The 19,623-nt window shown below is 43.1% G+C and overlaps 1 protein-coding gene across 1 annotated transcript; it reads left to right on the forward strand.

Annotated features, from left to right (window-relative positions):
• Positions 1-116: 116 nt before the first annotated feature.
• Positions 117-16,597, forward strand: parlb (presenilin associated, rhomboid-like b). The gene is made up of 10 exons (XM_020503926.2): positions 117-249; positions 4,185-4,404; positions 4,588-4,728; positions 5,406-5,454; positions 5,816-5,911; positions 6,382-6,531; positions 6,644-6,714; positions 6,793-6,894; positions 15,212-15,309; positions 15,786-16,597. Exons 1-10 carry the CDS (start codon positions 179-181, stop codon positions 15,907-15,909), a joined length of 1,122 nt encoding a protein of 373 aa, XP_020359515.1. The 5' UTR covers positions 117-178; the 3' UTR covers positions 15,910-16,597.
• Positions 16,598-19,623: the final 3,026 nt, after the last annotated feature.

Genomic DNA, 19,623 nt, shown 5'->3' on the forward strand with positions numbered 1-19,623 from the left:
TTAGGAGAATGAGGGGTAGCTTGGGTTAGCTAAATTGGAAAAAATATTCTACTTTTGACGTAAATTTGACAAAAGCTGGATACCTTCTAACCATATGACCCAGTTATGTTTGGCTGTTTTAGACTGTTGACCCGGTAGCGAATGTAGGAGGGGTCATTCGGGTTACCCGCTCACCAACATGGCGTGGAGGGGTTGCGTTTTAAGATGGGCTAGGGCTGACATCATTAGTACAGTAACCAGAGGAAACAGGTATGGTGTACGGAATGTATTTTGCCCATGGCTGAGATCTTGGCAACTGATGTATGTATTGTCAGTCTAGAAATGATAGCTAAAACTCAGCTAGCGACTGCCAGAGCTAGCTACTGTAGGTTATCATGATGATGAACAGCTGATCACTTTGAGACACGTTGCTAGTGGTGCCACAGTCCGCTAGTCTTTGCAACCACAGAAGTAGTAATATTGGTGGCTGCTTGTTACCTCAGTATTCCCATTGAATTATTGTTTGATTAGTTGGACTTCTTCTGTGCCATGTAGCTAGCTATCTTTTGGGAACTCCCAACAGTCCTTTGTTGTTTACAAATTCTGCCGTGCAAATATGAAAGAATGAATTTACAGTTAGCACAGTTTCTAATCCTGGTCCTGTGCAATGCTTGTAAAAAATACCCAATTGTCAAACTTGAGTAAAAGTAAAGATACCCTTTTAATAGAAAGTTGTTCAAGTAAAAGTGGGTTACCCAGTAAAATACTACTTGAGTAAAAGTATTTGGTTATAAATACAGTGCTTTCGAAGATTATTCAGACGCCTTGACTTTTTTCCCCACGTTATATTACAGCCTCATTCTAAAATTGATTATTTTTTTGTTTGATTTAATACATCTACACACAGTACCCCATAATGACAAACGCAGGTTTTTAGAAGTCTTTGAAAATGTATTAAAAATATAAAACAGAAATAGCTTTATTGACATTATTATGGCCAGCAGCATACCACCCTGCATTCTACTGCTGGCTTGCTTCTGAAGCTAAGCAGGGTTGGTCAATTCCTGGATGGGAGCCCAATTGCTGCTGGAAGTGGTGTTGGAGGGCCAATAGGAGGCACTCTTTCCTCTGGTCTTAAAATATCCCAATGCCCCAGGGCAGTGATTGGGGACACTGCCCTGTGTAGGGTGCCGTCTTTCGGATGGGATGTTAAACGGGTGTCCTGACTCTCTGAGGTCATTAAAAATCACATGGCCCTTATTGTAAGAGTAGGGGTGTTAACCCCAGTGTCCTGGCTAAATTCCCAATCTGGCCCTCAAACCATCACGGTCACCTAATAATCCCCAGTTTACAATTGGCTCATTAATCCCTCTCCTCTCCCCTGTAACTATTCTCCAGGTCGTTGCTGCAAATGAGAACGTGTGTTCTCAGTCAACTTACCTGGTAAAATAATGGATAAATAAATACATAAGTATTCAGAACTTTTGCTATGAGACTCGAAATTGAGCCCCGGTGCATCTTTGAGCTGTTTCTACAACTTGATTGGAGTCCACTTATGGTAAATTCAATTGATTGGACGTGATTTGGAGAGGTACAGACCTGTCTATATAAGGTCCCACAATTGACACTGCATGTCAGTGTAAAAAAATTAGGTCGAAGGAATTGTCTGTAGAGCTCTGAGACAGGATTGTGTCTGCACAGATCTGGGAAAGGGTACCAAAACATTTCTTCAGCATTGAAGGTCCCCAAGAACACAGTAGCCTCCACCATTCTTAAATGGGAGAAGTTTGGAACCACCAATCAATGAAATGTATTTATAAAGCCCTTTTTACATCAGCCGATGTCGCACAGTTCTGTACAGAAACCCAGGCTAAAACCCCAAACAGCAAGCAATGCAGATGTAGAAGCACGGTGGCTAGGAAAAACTCCCTAGAAAGGGCAGAACCTAGGTAGAAACCTAGAGAGGAACCAGCCTATGACAGGAAGCCAGTCCTCTTCTAGCTGTGCTGGGTGGAGATTATAACAGAACATGGCCAAGATGTTCAAACATTCATAGATGACCAGCAGGGTCAGATAATAATAATCACAGTAGTTGTAGAGGGTGCAACAGGGCAGCACCTCAGGAGTAAATGTTAGTTGACTTTTCATAGCCGATCATTCAGCGTTAGAGAGAGAGTCCAAAACAACCGGTCCAGGACAAGGTAGCATGTCCAGTGAACAGGTCAGGGTTCCATAGCCCTGACTGGCTACCAAGACTCTTCCTAGAACTGGCCGTCCGGCCAAACTGGGCAATCGGGGGAGAAGGGCCTTTGTCAGGGAGGTGACCAAGAACCCGGTGGTCACTCTGACAGAGCTCCAGAATTTCTCTGTGGAGATGGGAGAACCTTCCAGAAGGACTACCATCTCTGCAGCACTCCACCAATCAGGCCTTTATGGTAGAGTGGCCAGACGGAAGCCACTCCTCAGTAAAAGCACATAACACCCCGCTTGGAGTTTGCCAAAAGGCACCTAAAGGACTCTCAGATCATGAGAAACAATATTCTCTGGTCTGATGATACCAAGATTGAACTCTTTGGCAAAGATTGAACTCTTTGGCTTGAACTCAGCGTCACTTCTGGAGGAAACCTGGCACCATCCCTACAGTGAAGAATTGTGGTGGCAGCATGATATGTTTTTCAGCGACAGGGACTGGGAAACTAGTCAGGATCAAGGGAAAGATAAACTGAGCAAAGTACAGAGAGATCCTTGATGAAAACCTGCTCCAAAGTTCTCAGGACCTCAGACTGTGGCGGAGGTTCGCCTTCCAACAGTACAATGACCCTAAGCACACAGCCAAGAGAATGTAGGAGAAGTCTCAATGTCCTTGAGTGGCCCAGACTTGAACCCAATCGAACATCTCTGGAGAGACCTGACAATAGCTGTGCAGCGATGCTCCCCATCCAACCTGACAGCTTGAGAAGATCTGCAGAGAAGAATGGAAGAAACTCCCCAAATAAAGGTGTGCCAAGCTTGTAGTGTTATACCCAAGAAGACTTGAGGCTGTAATGGCTGCCAAAAGGTGCTTCAACAAAGTACTGAGGAAAGGGTCTGAATACTTATGCAAATGTTATATTACATGTTTTAAATGTTTAAATTTATACATTTGCAAAATTTTCGAAAAGCAAGTTTTTGCTCTGTCATTATGGGCTATTGTGTGTAGATTGAGGGAAATTAAAAAAAGAAGTTACAAGAAGGCTGAAACATAAAAACGTTTTGGAAAAGTCTGTCTAAATTCTTTCCAAATGCACTGTATACTTAAGTATCAAAAGTAAATGTAATTGCTAAAATATACTAAAGTGATAATCATTTCAAATTCCTTGTATTAAGCAAAGCAGACGGCACCATTTTATTGTTTTTAAAATTTACGGCTAGCCAGGGGTACACTCAGACATCATTTTCAAACAATGCATTTGTGTTTAGTGAGTCCGCCAGATAAGAGGCAGTAGGGATGACCACATGTTCTCTTGATAATTGTGTGAAATTGACCGTTTTCCTGTCCTGCTAAGCATTCAACATGTAACAAGTACTTTTGGGTATAAGGGAAAATGTACGGAGTAAAATGTACATTATTTTCTTTAGGAATGTAGTTAAGTAAAAAACAACTTAAGTAGTACTTTAAAGTATTTTTATTTAGGTACTCTACACCACTAGTCCTGGGGACCAAAAGGATTGCACATTTTTGTTTTTGCCCTAGCACGACACACCTGGGGTGTGTTCATTAGCAACAACGGTAGCAAGAACGTTTTACACTGCAGAAGGTTTTGCAACGGAAAAGGTTTTGCAAAGAACTAGTTACTATTGAACAAAATTCAGGTAGGTCCGTCCCTCCCCGTTCCCTTTGCTTAAGTTTGCCTCCATTTGGTTACTAGTGAATACACCCCGGATTCCACTTATCACTCATTATCAAACCTTTTTATTCGTGGAATTAGGTAGAGCTAGGGCAATAACAATAACTCCACTCCCCAGGACTAGGATGAAAAACCACTGATTAAGCAGATGCTCTTATCCAGAGTAACTTAGTAAGTTCCTCCCTTTACTTTCAAAATCACTTCTCTTTTCGCTAGAAGGAGGATTCAAACCATTTCTCCTTTTACTCAATGTTATTATAGCTAACTAATTGACCAATCATCTAGCTCTTACTCTTCCCTGTTTATGCTTTTCCCTAGATTCACCCTCAACACTCAACAGAGATGTAGCTTCAGGAAAGCAGCGAAGGAGACAAAGACCAAGAAGGGGGTCATAGAGGAGACGGGGCCCTCACACACAGAGCCCAGTGAAGGGCTCATCCACAAGAGGGGGGCATCTCCCCCCGTGCATCCCTCAGTGGCATACACACACCCCAGGAGCTTTGGCAGACTGGTCAAGCCCCTGGTGTTCACAATAGGGGTAGGTATTTCTTTAACTTAACAAACACTATTCGATAAGCTATACGACAACACAGTACAATACAACTGCATTACCTGTTACACACTGAACAGCTATTACTGTTGCCGTCACAGAGGCCTCAGTAAGTCTATTGGCAAATTCAGCACAGCACTGACGGAATAAGGGGGACTAACACTATGTTAGTTTACAGCCTGTTCATTTGGCACAGCGGCCATCTGGCAGTATGAGTCACTAAAGTCCCGGGTCCAGAGCTACTTTGACGAGGTCCGTGCCGACTGGCTGGAGAAACTACGGCCGCAGAAACAGGGGGATCTTCGCAAATGGGTGAGATGAAGGATGGGTCAAAACATGAGTGATATTGGGTTGATCCTTTTTTTCATTTGTTTTATACCGTGCCTCATTATTTTGTATTCATCTTTATTGATACATTATACTGGACATTTTTTATTTTGCTGTCGCATTACCCGGCCTCTCCCCACAACATACAGTACAACAGGCTGGGAGCAGCGCAGGGTCCCTGGAACAGGGGTTAAAGGTTATAGTCTCTCCGCCATTTGTAACTGAATGGGATTTGAAGGCTACGAGGAGTTGACAAATTATGAATTTGCGGTGCTGGCCTCTTTCAAGTTTTATAAGGAAAGGGGTTGATTTGGCCCAAGTTGTGGACTTTGCCACTCACACTAGGCCAAATATCTCAATGCACCCCCCCAGGTTTGCAAGGCCAAATATCGCAATGCTCCCCCCCTCTTTTCTTGCTGAACTGTCGTCACACTGATGTCTTAGGGAGTTGATTCCCTATGCTGGGTCGTGTTCCTTACTACACACAACAGAAAATGTTTTAAAACATTTTGCAACAGAAAACTAAAATGTACGTTCCTTATTGGACCAGGTTGTCCCTCCCTGTTTCAGTCAGTTTTATTTTGTTCAGTGCCTAATGAACACAACCCAGGTTTCACTACATGTGTGGCTGTTTTTTCAGACCGGTTCTGTTTCTGTTACAGATCAACCAGTGGTGGAATGGCTTGAGTGAGGGACAACGTACTGTTACAGGTTAGTCTGTACTGAAGCCCATATTTTTTTCTTCTTGTGTGTCCTCTCGATAGTAACTAGTTGATACAGATATTTGGAGATGATGATTGTCACTTTCACTACTGCCCTCTCTATCTTAAGATAATATTTACTTTTTGTCTGTACGAGACAGAAATGTACCCAACCACTTCAAATCACACATTATGATGGAAAGGCTGGAGCAGAGGGCATCCGCAGTGCAGCACCCAATGTGCAGTTTAGGTTCCTTGCTCAAGGGAACATCCTGCCATCTTTTTCCACCCGTTAGCACCTCCCCCCATCTTTCATTATCCACTAATCTCTCATCTCTCATTCATTCTGTCTTTTTCTACTCTTCTCTCAGGGATCATAGCTGCTAATGCCATGGTGTTTTGCTGTTGGAGGGTGCCGTCCCTCCAGCGCTCTATGATCAAATACTTCACATCCAACCCTGCCTCCAGTGAGTAGAGGAAACTATCCTATCATATCATGACAAATGCACACAAAACTTGATCTCTGCCTCAGGAAGTGTTAATAGTAATAAGTTTCAGGATTAGGGCCCTGAGTTTTTCTTCACCTGACCAGGGAAATCTGGAGCCTCTGGAGCCCTTGTTATAGGCTATAGTTTTTCCTGGTCAGGTCACATGGTCAGGCAAAACTAGAGGCCCTAATCATGGCACTTCATTACTATTAACACTGACAAAGATCCAGTTTATTTGACATGTATATTAAAAAATTACAGAAAAAACGTTATAAAAAAATTATATTAACAAATATACAGCCTCTATAGACCGATTTATACTCTGAAAAGACTTGTCCAATAAGAAATAGTGCACACAGTAGCAAACCCTAGAAAATTCAGGTAGATCCCTCCCCGTTCCTATTGAGCACTTCCCTAATCATCTCCTCCTGTCTGTACCCTACCCACAGAAACCCTGTGTTTCCCCATGCTCCTGTCCACGTTCAGCCACTACTCCTTCTTCCACATGGCGGCCAACATGTACGTCCTCTGGAGCTTCTCCTCCAGCATCGTCTCCATGCTAGGCAGGGAGCAGTTCATGGCTGTCTACGTGTCTGCAGGTACCAGCACGCGTGTGTGAGAGACAAATGGCAGATTGTAATAGACAGATTACTAATCCTGAAAGTACAGATTTATTTTCAGATAAATAATCAATCATCTCCTCATTGCCAGGTGTTATATCTACGATGTTCAGCTATGTGTGTAAGACAGCCAGCGGGCGCTTGGGTCCCTCTCTTGGAGCGGTAAGCACTAACATTTTAGACTCCCTTTGGAATTCCCCTTTACTTCCTGTTTCTGACATCACTTCCTGTCCTCTCCAGTCAGGAGCCATCATGACAGTCTTGGCTGCCGTCTGTACCAAAATGCCAGAGGCTAAGCTGGCAATCATCTTCCTCCCGATGTATGCTTTCTCTGCAGGCAATGTGAGTGAACAACCCTTATAGCACACTTAACCACACAGAAGCTCCATTCTGATTTTCTACCCATTTTCAGAAGTGCACTCAGGGATTTAAAGGAACATTTTCAACATCATATTCGTCATCTCCAGCACTACCCCCAACATCAACATATGTTAAAATGTCACGTTTTTATGTTTTGTAGTAAAAAAGATTAGTAGACAATGCCTACTCACAACCAGTGGTGTAAAGTACTTAAGTAAAACTACCATAAAGTATTCATTAAGTAGTTTTGGTAGTTTACCTGTACTTTACTTTACAATTTATAGTTTTGACAACTTTTACTTCACTACTTTCCTAAAGAAAATAATGTACTTTTTACTCCATACATTTTCCCTGACACCCAAAAGTGCCTGTTACATTTTGACAGGAAAATGGTCCAATTCATGCCCTTATCAAGAGAACATCCCTGGTCATCCCTACTGCCTCTGATCTGGTGGACTCACTAAACACAAATGCTTTGTTTGTAAATTAATGTCAGTGTTGTACTGTGCCCCCTGGCTATCTGCAAATACGAAATACAAATAAATAAATTGTGCTGTCTAGTTTGCATAATATAAGGATTTCGCAATTATTAATACTTTTACATTTTAGCAATTCCATTTACTTGTGTTACTTAAGTCATACTTGAGTTTTAAATATACTTAAGTACTTTGTCCACCACTGCTCACAATTGGTCAAAATCACATGAATAATACCAATGTCATTGGAAACACTTATCTTCCTCAGTCGTTTTTACTATAAAACATAGAAATGCACCGTTTTCACATACGTTGTTGATAGGGTGGTGCTGGAGATGATGACTATGAATACAATTGTGAAGTTTCCCTTTAAAAGTATTGGATTGGTGTAAGCATGGATGGAGGGAGTTTTCACCATAGTACACTCCCTCCCCCTCATGGGTATGAGGAATAAGGCAGGGAATTGCCAGGCACCTCACAATACAATAATATCATGATACTTCGGTGCCGATACGATATACAGTCCCAGTGAAAAGTTTGGACACACCTACTCATTTCAGAGTTTTTCTTTATTTTTACTATTTTCTACATTGTAGAATAATAGTAATGACAAACTATGAAATAACACATATGGAATGTTTAACACAAAGTGTTAAACAAATTGAAATAGCCACCCTTTGCCTTGATGACAGCTTTGCACACTCGGCATTCTCTCAACCAGCTTCATGAGGTAGTCACCTGAAATGCATTTCAATTAACAGATGTGTCTTGTTAATTACTTTGTGGAATTTATTTCCTTAAAATGCATTTGAGCCAGTCAGTTGTGTTTTGACAAGGTAGGGGTGGTATACAGAAGATAGCCCTATTTGGTAAAAGACCAAGTCCATATTATGACAAGAACAGTTCAAATAAGCAAAGAGAAATGACAGTCCATCATTACTTTAAGACATGAAGGTCAGTCAATACGGAATATTTCAAGAAAGTTTCTTCAAGTGCAGTCGCAAAAACCATCAAGCTCTATGATGAAACTGGCTCCCATGAGGACCGCCACAGGAAAGGAAGACCGAGTTATCTCTGCTGCAGAGGATAAGTTCATTAGTTACATGCCTCAGAAATTGCAGCCCAAATAAATGCTTTCGAGTTCAAGTAACAGACATCTCAACATCAACTGTTCAGAGGAGACTGTGAATCAGATCTTCATGGTTGAATTTCTGCAAAGAAACCACTGCTAAAGGACACCAAAAAGAAGAAGAGACTTGGTTGGGCCAAGAAACACAAGCAATGGACATTAGACCAGTGAAAATCTGTCCTTTGGTCTGATGAATCCAAATTTGTGATTTTTGGTTCCAACAGCCATGGCTTTGTGAGACGCAGAGTAGGTGAACGGATGATCTCTGCATGTGTGGTTCCCACCATAAAGCGCGGAGGAGGTGGTGTGATGTTGCTTTACTGGTGACTGTCTGTGATTTATTTAGAATTCAAGGCACTCTTAACCAGCAAGGCTTCCACAGCATTCTGCAGCGATGCGCCATCCCATCTGGTTTGTGCTTAGTGGGACTATCATTTGTTTTTCAACAGGACAATGACCCAACACACCTGCAGGCTGTGCTCAGCATATGTGGGAACTACTTCAAGACGGTTTGAAAAGCATTCCTAAAGAAGCTGGTTGAGAGAATGCCAAGGGTGTGCAAAACTGTTTAACACTTATTTGATTACGACTTGATTCCATATGTGTTATTTCATAGTTTTGATGTCTTCACTATTATTCTACAATGTAGAGAACAGTACAAATAAAGAAAATCCTGCAATGACTGGTACTGTATATTGCGGTTCTCTCTCTCTCTCTCTCTCTCTCGCTCTCTATGAACTTAAGGTTCAACAACTGAGACACAAACTGAACAAGTTCCACAGACATGTGACAAACAGAAATGGAATGTGTCCCTGAACAAAGGGGGGGTCAAAATCAAAAGTAACAGTCAGTATCTGATGTGGCCACCAGCTGCATTAAGTATTGCAGTCAACCTCCTCATGGACTGCACCAGATTAGCCAAGCTCTTGCTGTGAGATGTTACCCAACTCTTCCACCAAGGCACCTCCATGTTCCTGGACCTTTCTGGGGGGGAATGGCCCTAGCCCTCAACCTCCGATCCAAAAGGTTCCAGACGTGCTCAATGGGATTGAGATCCGGGCTCATTTCTGGCCATGGCAGAACACTGACATTCCTGTCTTGCAGGAAATCATGCACAGAACAAGCAGTATGGCTGGTGGCATTGTCATGCTGGAGGGTCATGTCAGGATGAGCCTGCAGGAAGGGTACCACATGAGGGAGGCGGATGTCTTCCCTGAAAAGCACAGCGTTGAGATTGCCTGCAATTCCAACAAGTTCAGTCCGATGATTCTGTGACACACCGCCCCAGTTCATGATGGACCCTCCACCTCCAAAACGATCCCGCTCCAGAGTACAGGCCTCGGTGTAACGCTCATTCCTTCGACGATAAACGCGACTCCGTCCATCACCCCTGGTGAGACAAAACCGCGACCCGTCAGTGAAGAGCACTTTTTGCCTGACCTGTCTTATCCAGCGACGGTGGGTTTTTGCCCATAGGTGACATTGTTGCCGGTGATGTCTGGTGAGGACCTGCCTTACAACAGGCCTACAAGCCCCCCCTACAAGTCCAGCCTCCCTAGGCCTATTGCAGACAGTCTGAGCACCAATGGAGGGATTGTGCGCTCCTGGTGTAACTTGGGCAGTTGTTGTTGCCATTCTGTACCTGTCCCACAAGTGTGATGTTCGGATGTACCGATCCAGTGCATGTGTTGTTACACGTGGTCTGCCACTGCGAGGACGATCAGCTGTTCGCCCTGTCTCCCTGTAGCGCTATCTTAGGCGTCTCACAGTACGGACATTGCAATTTATTGCCCTGGCCACATCTGCAGTCCTTGCAGCATGCATAAGGCACGTTCATGCAGATGAGCAGGGACCCTGGGCATCTTTCTTTTGGTATTTTTCAGAGTCAGTAGAAAGGCCTCTTTATAGTGTCCTACGTTTTCATAACTGACCTTAAATTGCCTTCTTCAGGCTAGGGTCCTTTTTTCGGAATTTCCGCCTGTTACTCAGGCCCAGAAGCATATAATTGATGGATATATCAATATAACACTTTGAAGTTTGTAAAAATGTTAATATAATGTATGAGACTAACACAATTGATATGGTAGGAGAAAAACCAAATAAAAACCAACTGTAATTAATTTATTTAATTTCGAGACCATGCTCTTACAATGGAAGGCATAGGGGCATATGTAATTCCAGCTCCCAGATTGCAATTCCTATGGCTTCCACTAGATGTCAACAGTCTTTATTCAAGGTTTCAGCCTTGAAACTTGAATAATACAGAAGAAATATGAGTTTTAGTACAACGACACCAGTTTGGAAATCCGTGTTTGAGCGCCCGTCGAAGAGCACCTGCTAATTTTGTTTTCCTATTGAACATACTTCTTTCCGTATGAAATACGGGTACCTGAGGAGTACATAGAAACATATTTTTACTTGTTGAAACAAAGTTTAGGTGTAGTTTTTCGAATTCCTTTCTCTGCATGTTGAAGGAGTGGATTACTAAAATCGATGGCACCAACTAAAAGGACTTTTTGGGATATAAAGAAGGATTTTATCTAACAAAAAGACATGTTGTAGCTGGGACCCTTTGGATTGCAAATCAGAGGAAGATTTACAAAAAGTAAGTGAATATTTATTCGCTATGTTAGATTTTTTTGAAGCCTGTGCCGGTGGAAAAATGTTGATTTGGGGCGCCATCCTCATACAATGGCATGCTTTCGCTGTGAAGCCTATTGTAAATTGGACAGTGCAGTTATATTAACAAGAATTTGAGCTTTTAACTGATATAAGACACTTGTATGTTCCTAAATGTTTATCCATAATTTCTATGTTTTATTTGAATTGGGCACCCTCCAATTTCACCAGAAGTTGTCAACAGGTGGATTTATTAATTGCCTACCTTCTGTAAGCTGTTAGTGTCTTAATGACCGTTCCACAGGTGCATGTTCGTTAATTGTTTATGGTTCGTTGAACAAGCACGGGAAACGGTGTTTAAACCCTTTACAATGAAGATCTATGAAGTTATTTGGATTTTTACGAATTTTCTTTGAAAGACAGGGTCCTGAAAAAGGGACGTTTATTTTTTTGCTGAGTTTAAATACATATTTTCTCATGGCTCTCTTGCCCCTCTGCAGCAGCAATATGTTTGGAACATGGATTCGCAATAAAATCATAAGTAGTTAACCTGTGCTTGGTCGACTCACACTACGACTATTTCTCTATCTACAGTTGAAGTCGGAAGTTTACATACACCTTAGCCAAATGGATTTAAACTCAGTTTTTCACAATTCCTGACATTTAATCCTAGTCTTAGGTCAGTTAGAATCACCACTTTATGTTAAGAATGTGAAATGTCAGAATAATAGTAGAGAGAATCATTTATTTCAGCTTTTATTTCTTTCATCACATTTCCAGTGGGTCAGAAGTGTCACGCCCTGACCTTACTTATTCTTTGTGTTCTTTATTATTTTGGTTAGGTCAGGGTGTGACATGGGCGATATGTGTGTTTTTGTCTTATTCTAGGGTGTTTGAACTGTCTAGGGTTTTTGTAGATTTATGGGGTTGTTTCCATCTAGGTGTTTATGTAGGTCTATGGTTGCCTAGATTGGTTCTCAATTAGAGGCAGGTGTTTATCGTTGTCTCTGATTGGGAACCATATTTAGGCAGCCATCTTCTTTGGGTATTTCGTGGGTTATTGTCTATGTTATGTTGCACGTTGGCACATTGTTTATATAGCGGTCACATTCGTCTTATTCGTTTTGTTCTTCGTGTTCTTCATTTAATAAAGAAGAATGTATTCTAACCACGCTGCGCTTTGGTCTACTCCATACGACGATCGTGACAGAATAACCTACCAACAATGGACCAAGCAGCATGGTAACGGACAGCAGCAGCAATCAAAGGACTTCTGGACTTGGGAGGAGATTCTGGATGGCAAAGGACCCTGGGCACAGCCAGGGGAATATCGCCGTCCCAAAGCAGCGAAAGCAGAGAGGCGCCGGTATGAGGAGGTAGCACGGCGGCGCGGCTGGAAGCCCGAGTGGCAGCCCCAAAAATGTATTTGGGGAGTGTACACGGGGAGTGTGGCGAAGTCAGGTAGGAGACCTGCGCCAGCTCCCTGTGCTTACCGTGGAGAGAGAGGGCGTTGTACCGGGCAGGCACCATGTTATGTGGTGGAGCGCACGGTGTCCCCGGTGCGTGTGCATAGCCCGGTGCGGTACATTCCAGCTCCTCGTATCGGCCGGGCTAGAGTGGGCATCGAGCCAGTTGCCATGAAGCCGGCTCTACGCATCTGGTCTCCAGTGCGTCTCCTCGGGCCGGCATACATGGCACCAGCCTTACGCATGGTGTCCCCGGTTCGCCTGCACAGCCCAGTGCGGGCTATTCCACCTCGCCGCACTGGCTACGGGGAGCATTCAACCAGGTAAGGTTGGGCAGGCTCGGTGCTCCAGATCTCCAGTGCGCCTTCTCGGTCCGGTCTATCCGGTGCCATCTCCACGCACCAGCCCTCCGGTGGCAGCCCCCCGCACCGGGCTTCCTGTGTGTCGCCAGAGCCCAGTTCTCCCTGTTACTCCTCCCCGCACTCGCCCTGAGGTGCGTCTCCTCGACCCAGTACCACCAGTGCCGGCACCAGGCCTACAGTGCGCCTCGTCTGTCCTGCGCCACCAGAGTCTCCCGTCTGTCCTGCGCCGCCAGAGTCTCCCGTCTGTCCTGCTCCGTCAGCCAGCCAGGAGCTGCCAGAGCCGTAAGCCAGCCAGGAGCTACCCTTCAGTCCTGAGCTACCAATTAACTTCTGGGCCACACACTGATTGCAGTCCATTTTTGCATAATCAATGCTTGGACTTTGTCTGAATTTGTGGGTTTTGTTTGTCCACCCGCCTCTTGAGGATTGACCACAAGTTCTCAATGGGATTAAGGTCTGGGGAGTTTCCTGGCCATGGACCCAAAATATTAATGTTTTGTTCCCCGAGCCACTTATTTATCCCTTTTGCCTACCAGAAGCTTCTAAAGCCATGACACCATTTTCTGGAATTTTCCAAGCTGTTTAACGGCACAGTCAACTTAGTGTATGTAAACTTCTTACCCACTGGAATTGTGATACAGTGAATTATAAGTGAAATAATCTGTCTGTAAACAATTGTTGGAAAAATGATTTGTCATGCACAAAGTAGATGTCCTAACCGACTTGCCAAAACTATAGTTTGTTAACAAGAAATGTATGGAGTGGTTGAAAATCTATTTTTAATGAATCCAACCTACGTATATAATCTTCCAACTTCAACTGTATGCCATATATTGCAACTCGATACTGTTTTTATTGCGATTCGATGTTCCAAGCATATTGCTGCTGCAGAAGGACAAGAGAGCCATCAGAAAATACGTTTTGATCAGTCATGGAAATAAAAGTGCTGAAATCACACAATTGGTCTTATTGTGGCTTTTGTTAAATGCCTTTAGTAGGGTGTCTTATGTGACCCATTGTGCACATCAAATCAAATCAGTTTATTTGTCACGTGCGCCGAATACGTAGACCTTACAGTGAAATGCTTACTTACAGGCTCTAACCAATGGTGGAAAAAAAAGATGTGTGTAGGTAAGTAAATAAATAAAACAACAGTAAAAAGACATTTGAAAAAAGAGTAGCAAGGCTATATACAGACACCTGTTAGTCAGGCTTATTGAGGTAGTATGTACATGTATGTATCGTTAAAGTGACTATGCATATGATGAACAGAGAGTAGCAGAAGCATAAAAAGGGGGTGGTGGGTGGGTGGGACACAATGCAGATAGCCCGGTTAGCCAATGTGCGGGAGCACTGGTTGGTTGGGCCAATTTTAGGTAGTATGTACATGAATGTATAGTTAAAGTGACTATGCATATAAGGTTAACAGAGGGTAGCAGCAGCGTAAAAGAGGGGTTGGGGGGTGGCACACAATGCAAATAGTCCAGGTAACCATTTGGTTACCTGTTCAGGAGTCTTATGGCTTGGGTGTAAAAACTCTTGAGAATCCTTTTTGTCCTAGACTTGGCTCTCCGGTACCACTTGCCATGCGGTAGTAGAGAGAACAGTCTATGACTGGGGTGGCTGGGGTCTTTGACAATTTTTAGGGCCTTCCTCTGTCACCGCCTGGTGTAGAGGTCCTGGATGACAGGCAGCTTAGCCCCAGTGATGTACTGGGCCGTACACACTACCCTCTGAAGTGCCTTGCGGTCGGAGGCCGAGCAATTGCCGTACCAGGCAGCGATGCAACCGGTCAGGATGCTCTCGATGTTGCAGCTGTAGAACCTTTTGAGGATCTCAGGACCCATGCCAAATCTTTTTAGTTTCCTGAGGGGGAATTGGCTTTGTCGTGCCCTCTTCACGGCTGTCTTGGTGTGTTTGCCATCAAGCATGCTGTTTGAAGGATACACACACCAGGAGAGCTCTCAAGACTTGGATCACTGATTCTTGGCAAAAGTGTATCTTAAATATTCCCAAATAAATAAAAATGTATTTTTTCTCCCCCTTAGTAGCTCTGACTTTACTGATAGCTACTTCATTGGGGAAAATGTACTTACTATGACTGTGATCTGTGCTTGTCCCTCCTAGCTGTTTTAAGATGAATGCTCTGGATAAGCATGTCTGCTAAATGACTAAAATGTAAGTGTGAGTCCAGGAAGTTATTTGTTGTCCTGTTTATTCACACCATCTGTTTTCTCTTCTGTCCAGGCATTGAAAGCCATAGTAGCTATGGACACAGCTGGCCTAGTTTTAGGATGGCGGTACTTCGACCACGCGGCCCATCTCGGCGGAGCTCTTTTTGGCATGTAAGTCTCACTCTGTTCAGCTAGGCGGAAAACCTTTTGGCATGCAAGTCAGCTTCAAGTCCATCTGTCTGTCTGCTCTCACTCACTTATTCAATTACTCTCTCACACACTCATCCCCATTAATATGACTTGCACAGGGCAGCAACAAAACATCTCAACATCTAATCAAGCTAGCTGTCTTTGACCATCTTCTCCACAATACCCCGGCTCTGCCGATTTTTGTTTGGGCGTCACTTAATCCTCTACCCCCACCCCCTCTAAAAACTGCTCCAGGGGCACCACTCTTCTTTTACCCCGTGCTGCTCCCAACCTATCGTGTACATGTGTGGTATTGGATCGGGTACCAAGACAGTCAAAATGTACAAATTAAGATATGTTATTGTATTCTCGTTTAAGCTCTGTCATTCTACCTCTCTTCCTATCTCTATGTTCCTCACCTATTCTCTCTCTCTCTCTGATTTTTTTTTGTTTTGTAGCTGGTACATCATGTATGGCCACGAGCTGATATGGAAGAATCGCGAGCCTCTAGTGAAGGTGTGGCACGACCTCAGGACGAAGGGTCCTGGTGGGGGAGGAAACGGTGGCAGCGGCCCCCTGTAGAGCGCACTGGACTGTGTGAATGCATATGGATGGCAGAAGATTGTCAATAGTATCAACAGCCTTGCTGGCCACACAAACCAAAGCCAAACTCTCCATTTACCCCACACAGACACAAGCTCTATGTTTGTCTCTCACACTCATATGTAAATGCCATCTGTATTCAGTACTCTCTCTCACTCACTTATACACACATACTACAAAATAATGCAGGGCTTTTGTGTTAATCATGCTTTTATGTGTTTGTGAGAGAAGAGAGGACACAATGGGGACATATTGTGAATACAGGCCCTAGTGTAACTCAATAAAGTGTTGATCTATAATTAGTTTAACCTTTTTACATCATAATCAGTAAGATTATATGTGCATACGGACCCAGGAGCCTACAGGTCGTCATCATCTCCCCAAATGCTGATGTGGAGGTTTAAACCCTAAGATACGAAACCCCTCCCACTGTCAGTACAGGGGATGGCTAGGGAGCTACAATGTCAAAACCAATGATATCACGTCTACATGTGTTTTTATATGATGAAGTCTATATTCCAAAGCACTCATTATTCACTGGTCCCTGCAAAGAGCAGGTGTTAATGTTTTGTAGACTCAGTGTGTGTACAGGAATATTTGTTGTAGATTAAAGAAAACGTTTAGTTTATTTGATTCAAATAAAATGTGTATTTGTCTTGTTCCAGGCTATAGCTCTACTTTGATTTATTTCCATATGTACAGTATTTACCATGTAGGATTGTCTTTACTATTTCACTAAAAGAGTCTCATGTCTATCAAACTGAGAAAGGTGATGGACTGCTCCCTCTTCAGTCCTTCACCAGTAAACCATTAACTAAGCTGTAAAACTATACAACAAAATGTGGAATAAGTCAAAGGGTATTGGCACTGTATGTCGGTAGTTCAGATAAAGTATTTTTTGGTTAAAACCACGTTAACAAAACGTCTTTGTACAACCATCATACAATCTGACCATGATGACATAAAATACATCATATTGACGACAGTGCAACCAGTTTTGCCAACTGGGATATAGCTAACACTCATTGTTTGTAGGTTAATAACTACTACATAACAAAAACATTTTGTTCTGCCTTATCTCTTCCAAGTAAATCAGGCAGCATGACCGACCACTATGCTTTTAGCCTTCCAGGTCCTGGGTCTGTCTTTAGGGGTGATGGGCTGGTGTCTGGAGAACAGCGGCACTAGTCCACAGCCACTCTCAGGCTGTCACAACCAACAACTGGCAGTTTGAGGGCCTGTGGATGACCTGCGCAGCCACGGCTCTGTGCAGTGCCAGAGATACAAGACTGTACTGGGGCTACCAGTTGAGAGACACATGCAGGGCTCAGTGCAATACTCACATGGAGTATTAAAGGGCCAATCTTTAGTTTAAACAAAAACAAAATAGTTTTGGTAAACAGCGGAGGAATGTTGTTGGAGAAATGTAACCACTTTCAAATTCAAAGAGCGCCATGGATGCATGAACTGACCATCCAAACTATAGTTTTAACCATGTTCATAAAAATCCTCAGCAATCTATACAGAATACCCCATAATGACAAAGCGAAAACAGTTTTCAGACCCTTTGCAATGAGACTCGAAATTAGGCTCTGCTGCATCCTGTTCCTACTGATCATCCTTGAGATGTTTCTACAACTTGATTGGAGTCCAACTGTGGTAAATTAAATTGATTGGATATGATTTGGAAAGGCACACACCTGTCTATATAAGGTCCAACAGTTGACAGTGCATGTCAGAGTAAAAACCGAGACATGAGGTCGAAGAAGTTGTCTGTAGAGCTTCGAGACAGGATTGTGTCGAGGCACAGATCTGGGGAAGGGTACCAAAATATTTCTGCAGCATTGAAGGTCCCCAAGAACACAGTGGCCTCCATCCTTCTTAAATGGAACAAGTTTAGAACCACCAAGACACTTCCTAGAGCTGGCTGCCCAGCCAAACTGAACAATCGGGGGAGAAGGACCTTGGTCAGGGAGGTGACCAAGAACCCGATAGTCACTCTAATAGAGCTCTATAGTTCCTCTATGGAGACGGGAGAACCTACCGGAAGCACAGCCATCTCTGCAGCACTCCACCAATCAGGCCTTTTTCAGGCCTTTAGTGACCAGACGGAAGCCACTCCTCAGTAAAAGGTACATGGCAGCCCGCATGGAGTTTGCCAAAATATTCTCTGGTCTGATGAAACCAAGATTGAACTCTTTGGCTTGAATGCCAAGTGTCACATCTGGAGGAAACCTGGCATCTGGCACCATCACCGTAGGGTGAAGCATGGTGGTGGCAGAATCATGCTGTGGGGATGTTTTTCAGTGGCAGGGACTGGGAGACTAGTCAGGATCGAGGCAAAGATGAACAGAACAAAGTACATAGAGATCCTTGATGCAAACCTGCTCTAGAGCGCTCCGGACCTCAGACTGGGGCGGAGGTTCACCATCCAATAGGACAACGACCCTAAGCACACAGCCAAGGCAACGCAGGAGTGGCCTGGGACAAATTTCTGAATGTCCTTGAGTGGCCCGGACTCGAACCCGATCGAACATGACCTGAAAATAGCTGATCAGCAACACCCATTCATCCTGACAGCTTGAGAGGATCTGCAGAGAGGAATGGGAGAAACTCCCTAAATACTTGTGCCAAGCTTTTAGCGTCATAACCAAGGAGATTGTAGGCTGTAATCGCTGCCAAAGGTGCTTCAATTAAGTATTGAGTAAAGGGTCTGAATACTTATGTAAATATAATTTATATATATATATATATATATATATATATATATATATATATAAATTAGCAAACATTTCTAAAAAACTTTTTTTGCTTTGTCTTTATGGGCTATTGTTTGTATAGTGATGAGGGGGGGAAACTATTTGATCAACTTTAGAATAAGGCTGTAACAAAATGTTTAAAAAGTCAATGAATACTTTCTGAAGGCACTGTCATGACTTTACTTTCATTAATATTATGACTGTTATTTATTTAATCAACCAACTCTGTTTAATTGTTACCCGATTAAATGTCATGTAACAATTAACTCATTAGGATTTGAAATGTCATTACCTATCACATCAATAAACAGTCATCTTAATAATCATTATCTCTTATCATATCATCATTCGGAACAGTTGTAATCTCATCCATCTGCAAAAACCGAATCCTTACTCTTGATTCAGTACGACACAAATTGGTTTAATTATGTATTTACTAGCTAACTATATAATAACAGTATAACATATACACTTAATACATGAGACAAAGGTCCCTAGTGGACTTTTACAATACGGTGGTTTTTTACACAACAACATGGAGAAAGAGAAAAAGACACTCATCGTTGATACTTTTCAGAACTATCCTCACATTTATCATATAGTTTGCACATGAACCGCTGCCCATTTGGAATAAGGAATCATGCGTGATTTGACAAGAGTAGTAGGATTGTTTGAAGAGTTTGAGATATTTGACTCAGGACAGCTAATCAGCTGTACCAGTGATTGTCTGAGAGGGGAATTTGTTTTACCCCTCGTGTTGGTATTCAGGATTCGGACCACGGTGGGCATGAGCTGCAGCTCTCCGTCTCTCTGGTCTAAAAGAAGGTGAGTTTATTTCTTCACCTCATGTTGAAGTTTAAAGTTCCAACCATTTCAAACGTGTAGCTCTCACCTCATGTTTCCTGGTCTCTGAGATTCAGTGTTTAAACCACTT

The sequence above is a fragment of the Oncorhynchus kisutch genome, linkage group LG15 (genome assembly GCF_002021735.2).
Source record: "Oncorhynchus kisutch isolate 150728-3 linkage group LG15, Okis_V2, whole genome shotgun sequence".
In the NCBI taxonomy this organism is placed as follows: Eukaryota; Metazoa; Chordata; class Actinopteri; order Salmoniformes; family Salmonidae; genus Oncorhynchus; species Oncorhynchus kisutch.

What these genes read in the sequence shown, in the direction of transcription:
- parlb (XM_020503926.2), top strand. Translation starts at nt 179, where the DNA reads ATGGCGTGGAGGGGTTGCGTTTTAAGATGGGCTAGGGCTGACATCATT. An exon ending in AGGGGGATCTTCGCAAATGG is followed by an intron (nt 4,729 to 5,405) that starts GTGAGATGAAGG and finishes TTTCTGTTACAG; the next exon opens with ATCAACCAGTGGTGGAATGG. An exon ending in TGGGTCCCTCTCTTGGAGCG is followed by an intron (nt 6,715 to 6,792) that starts GTAAGCACTAAC and finishes TGTCCTCTCCAG; the next exon opens with TCAGGAGCCATCATGACAGT.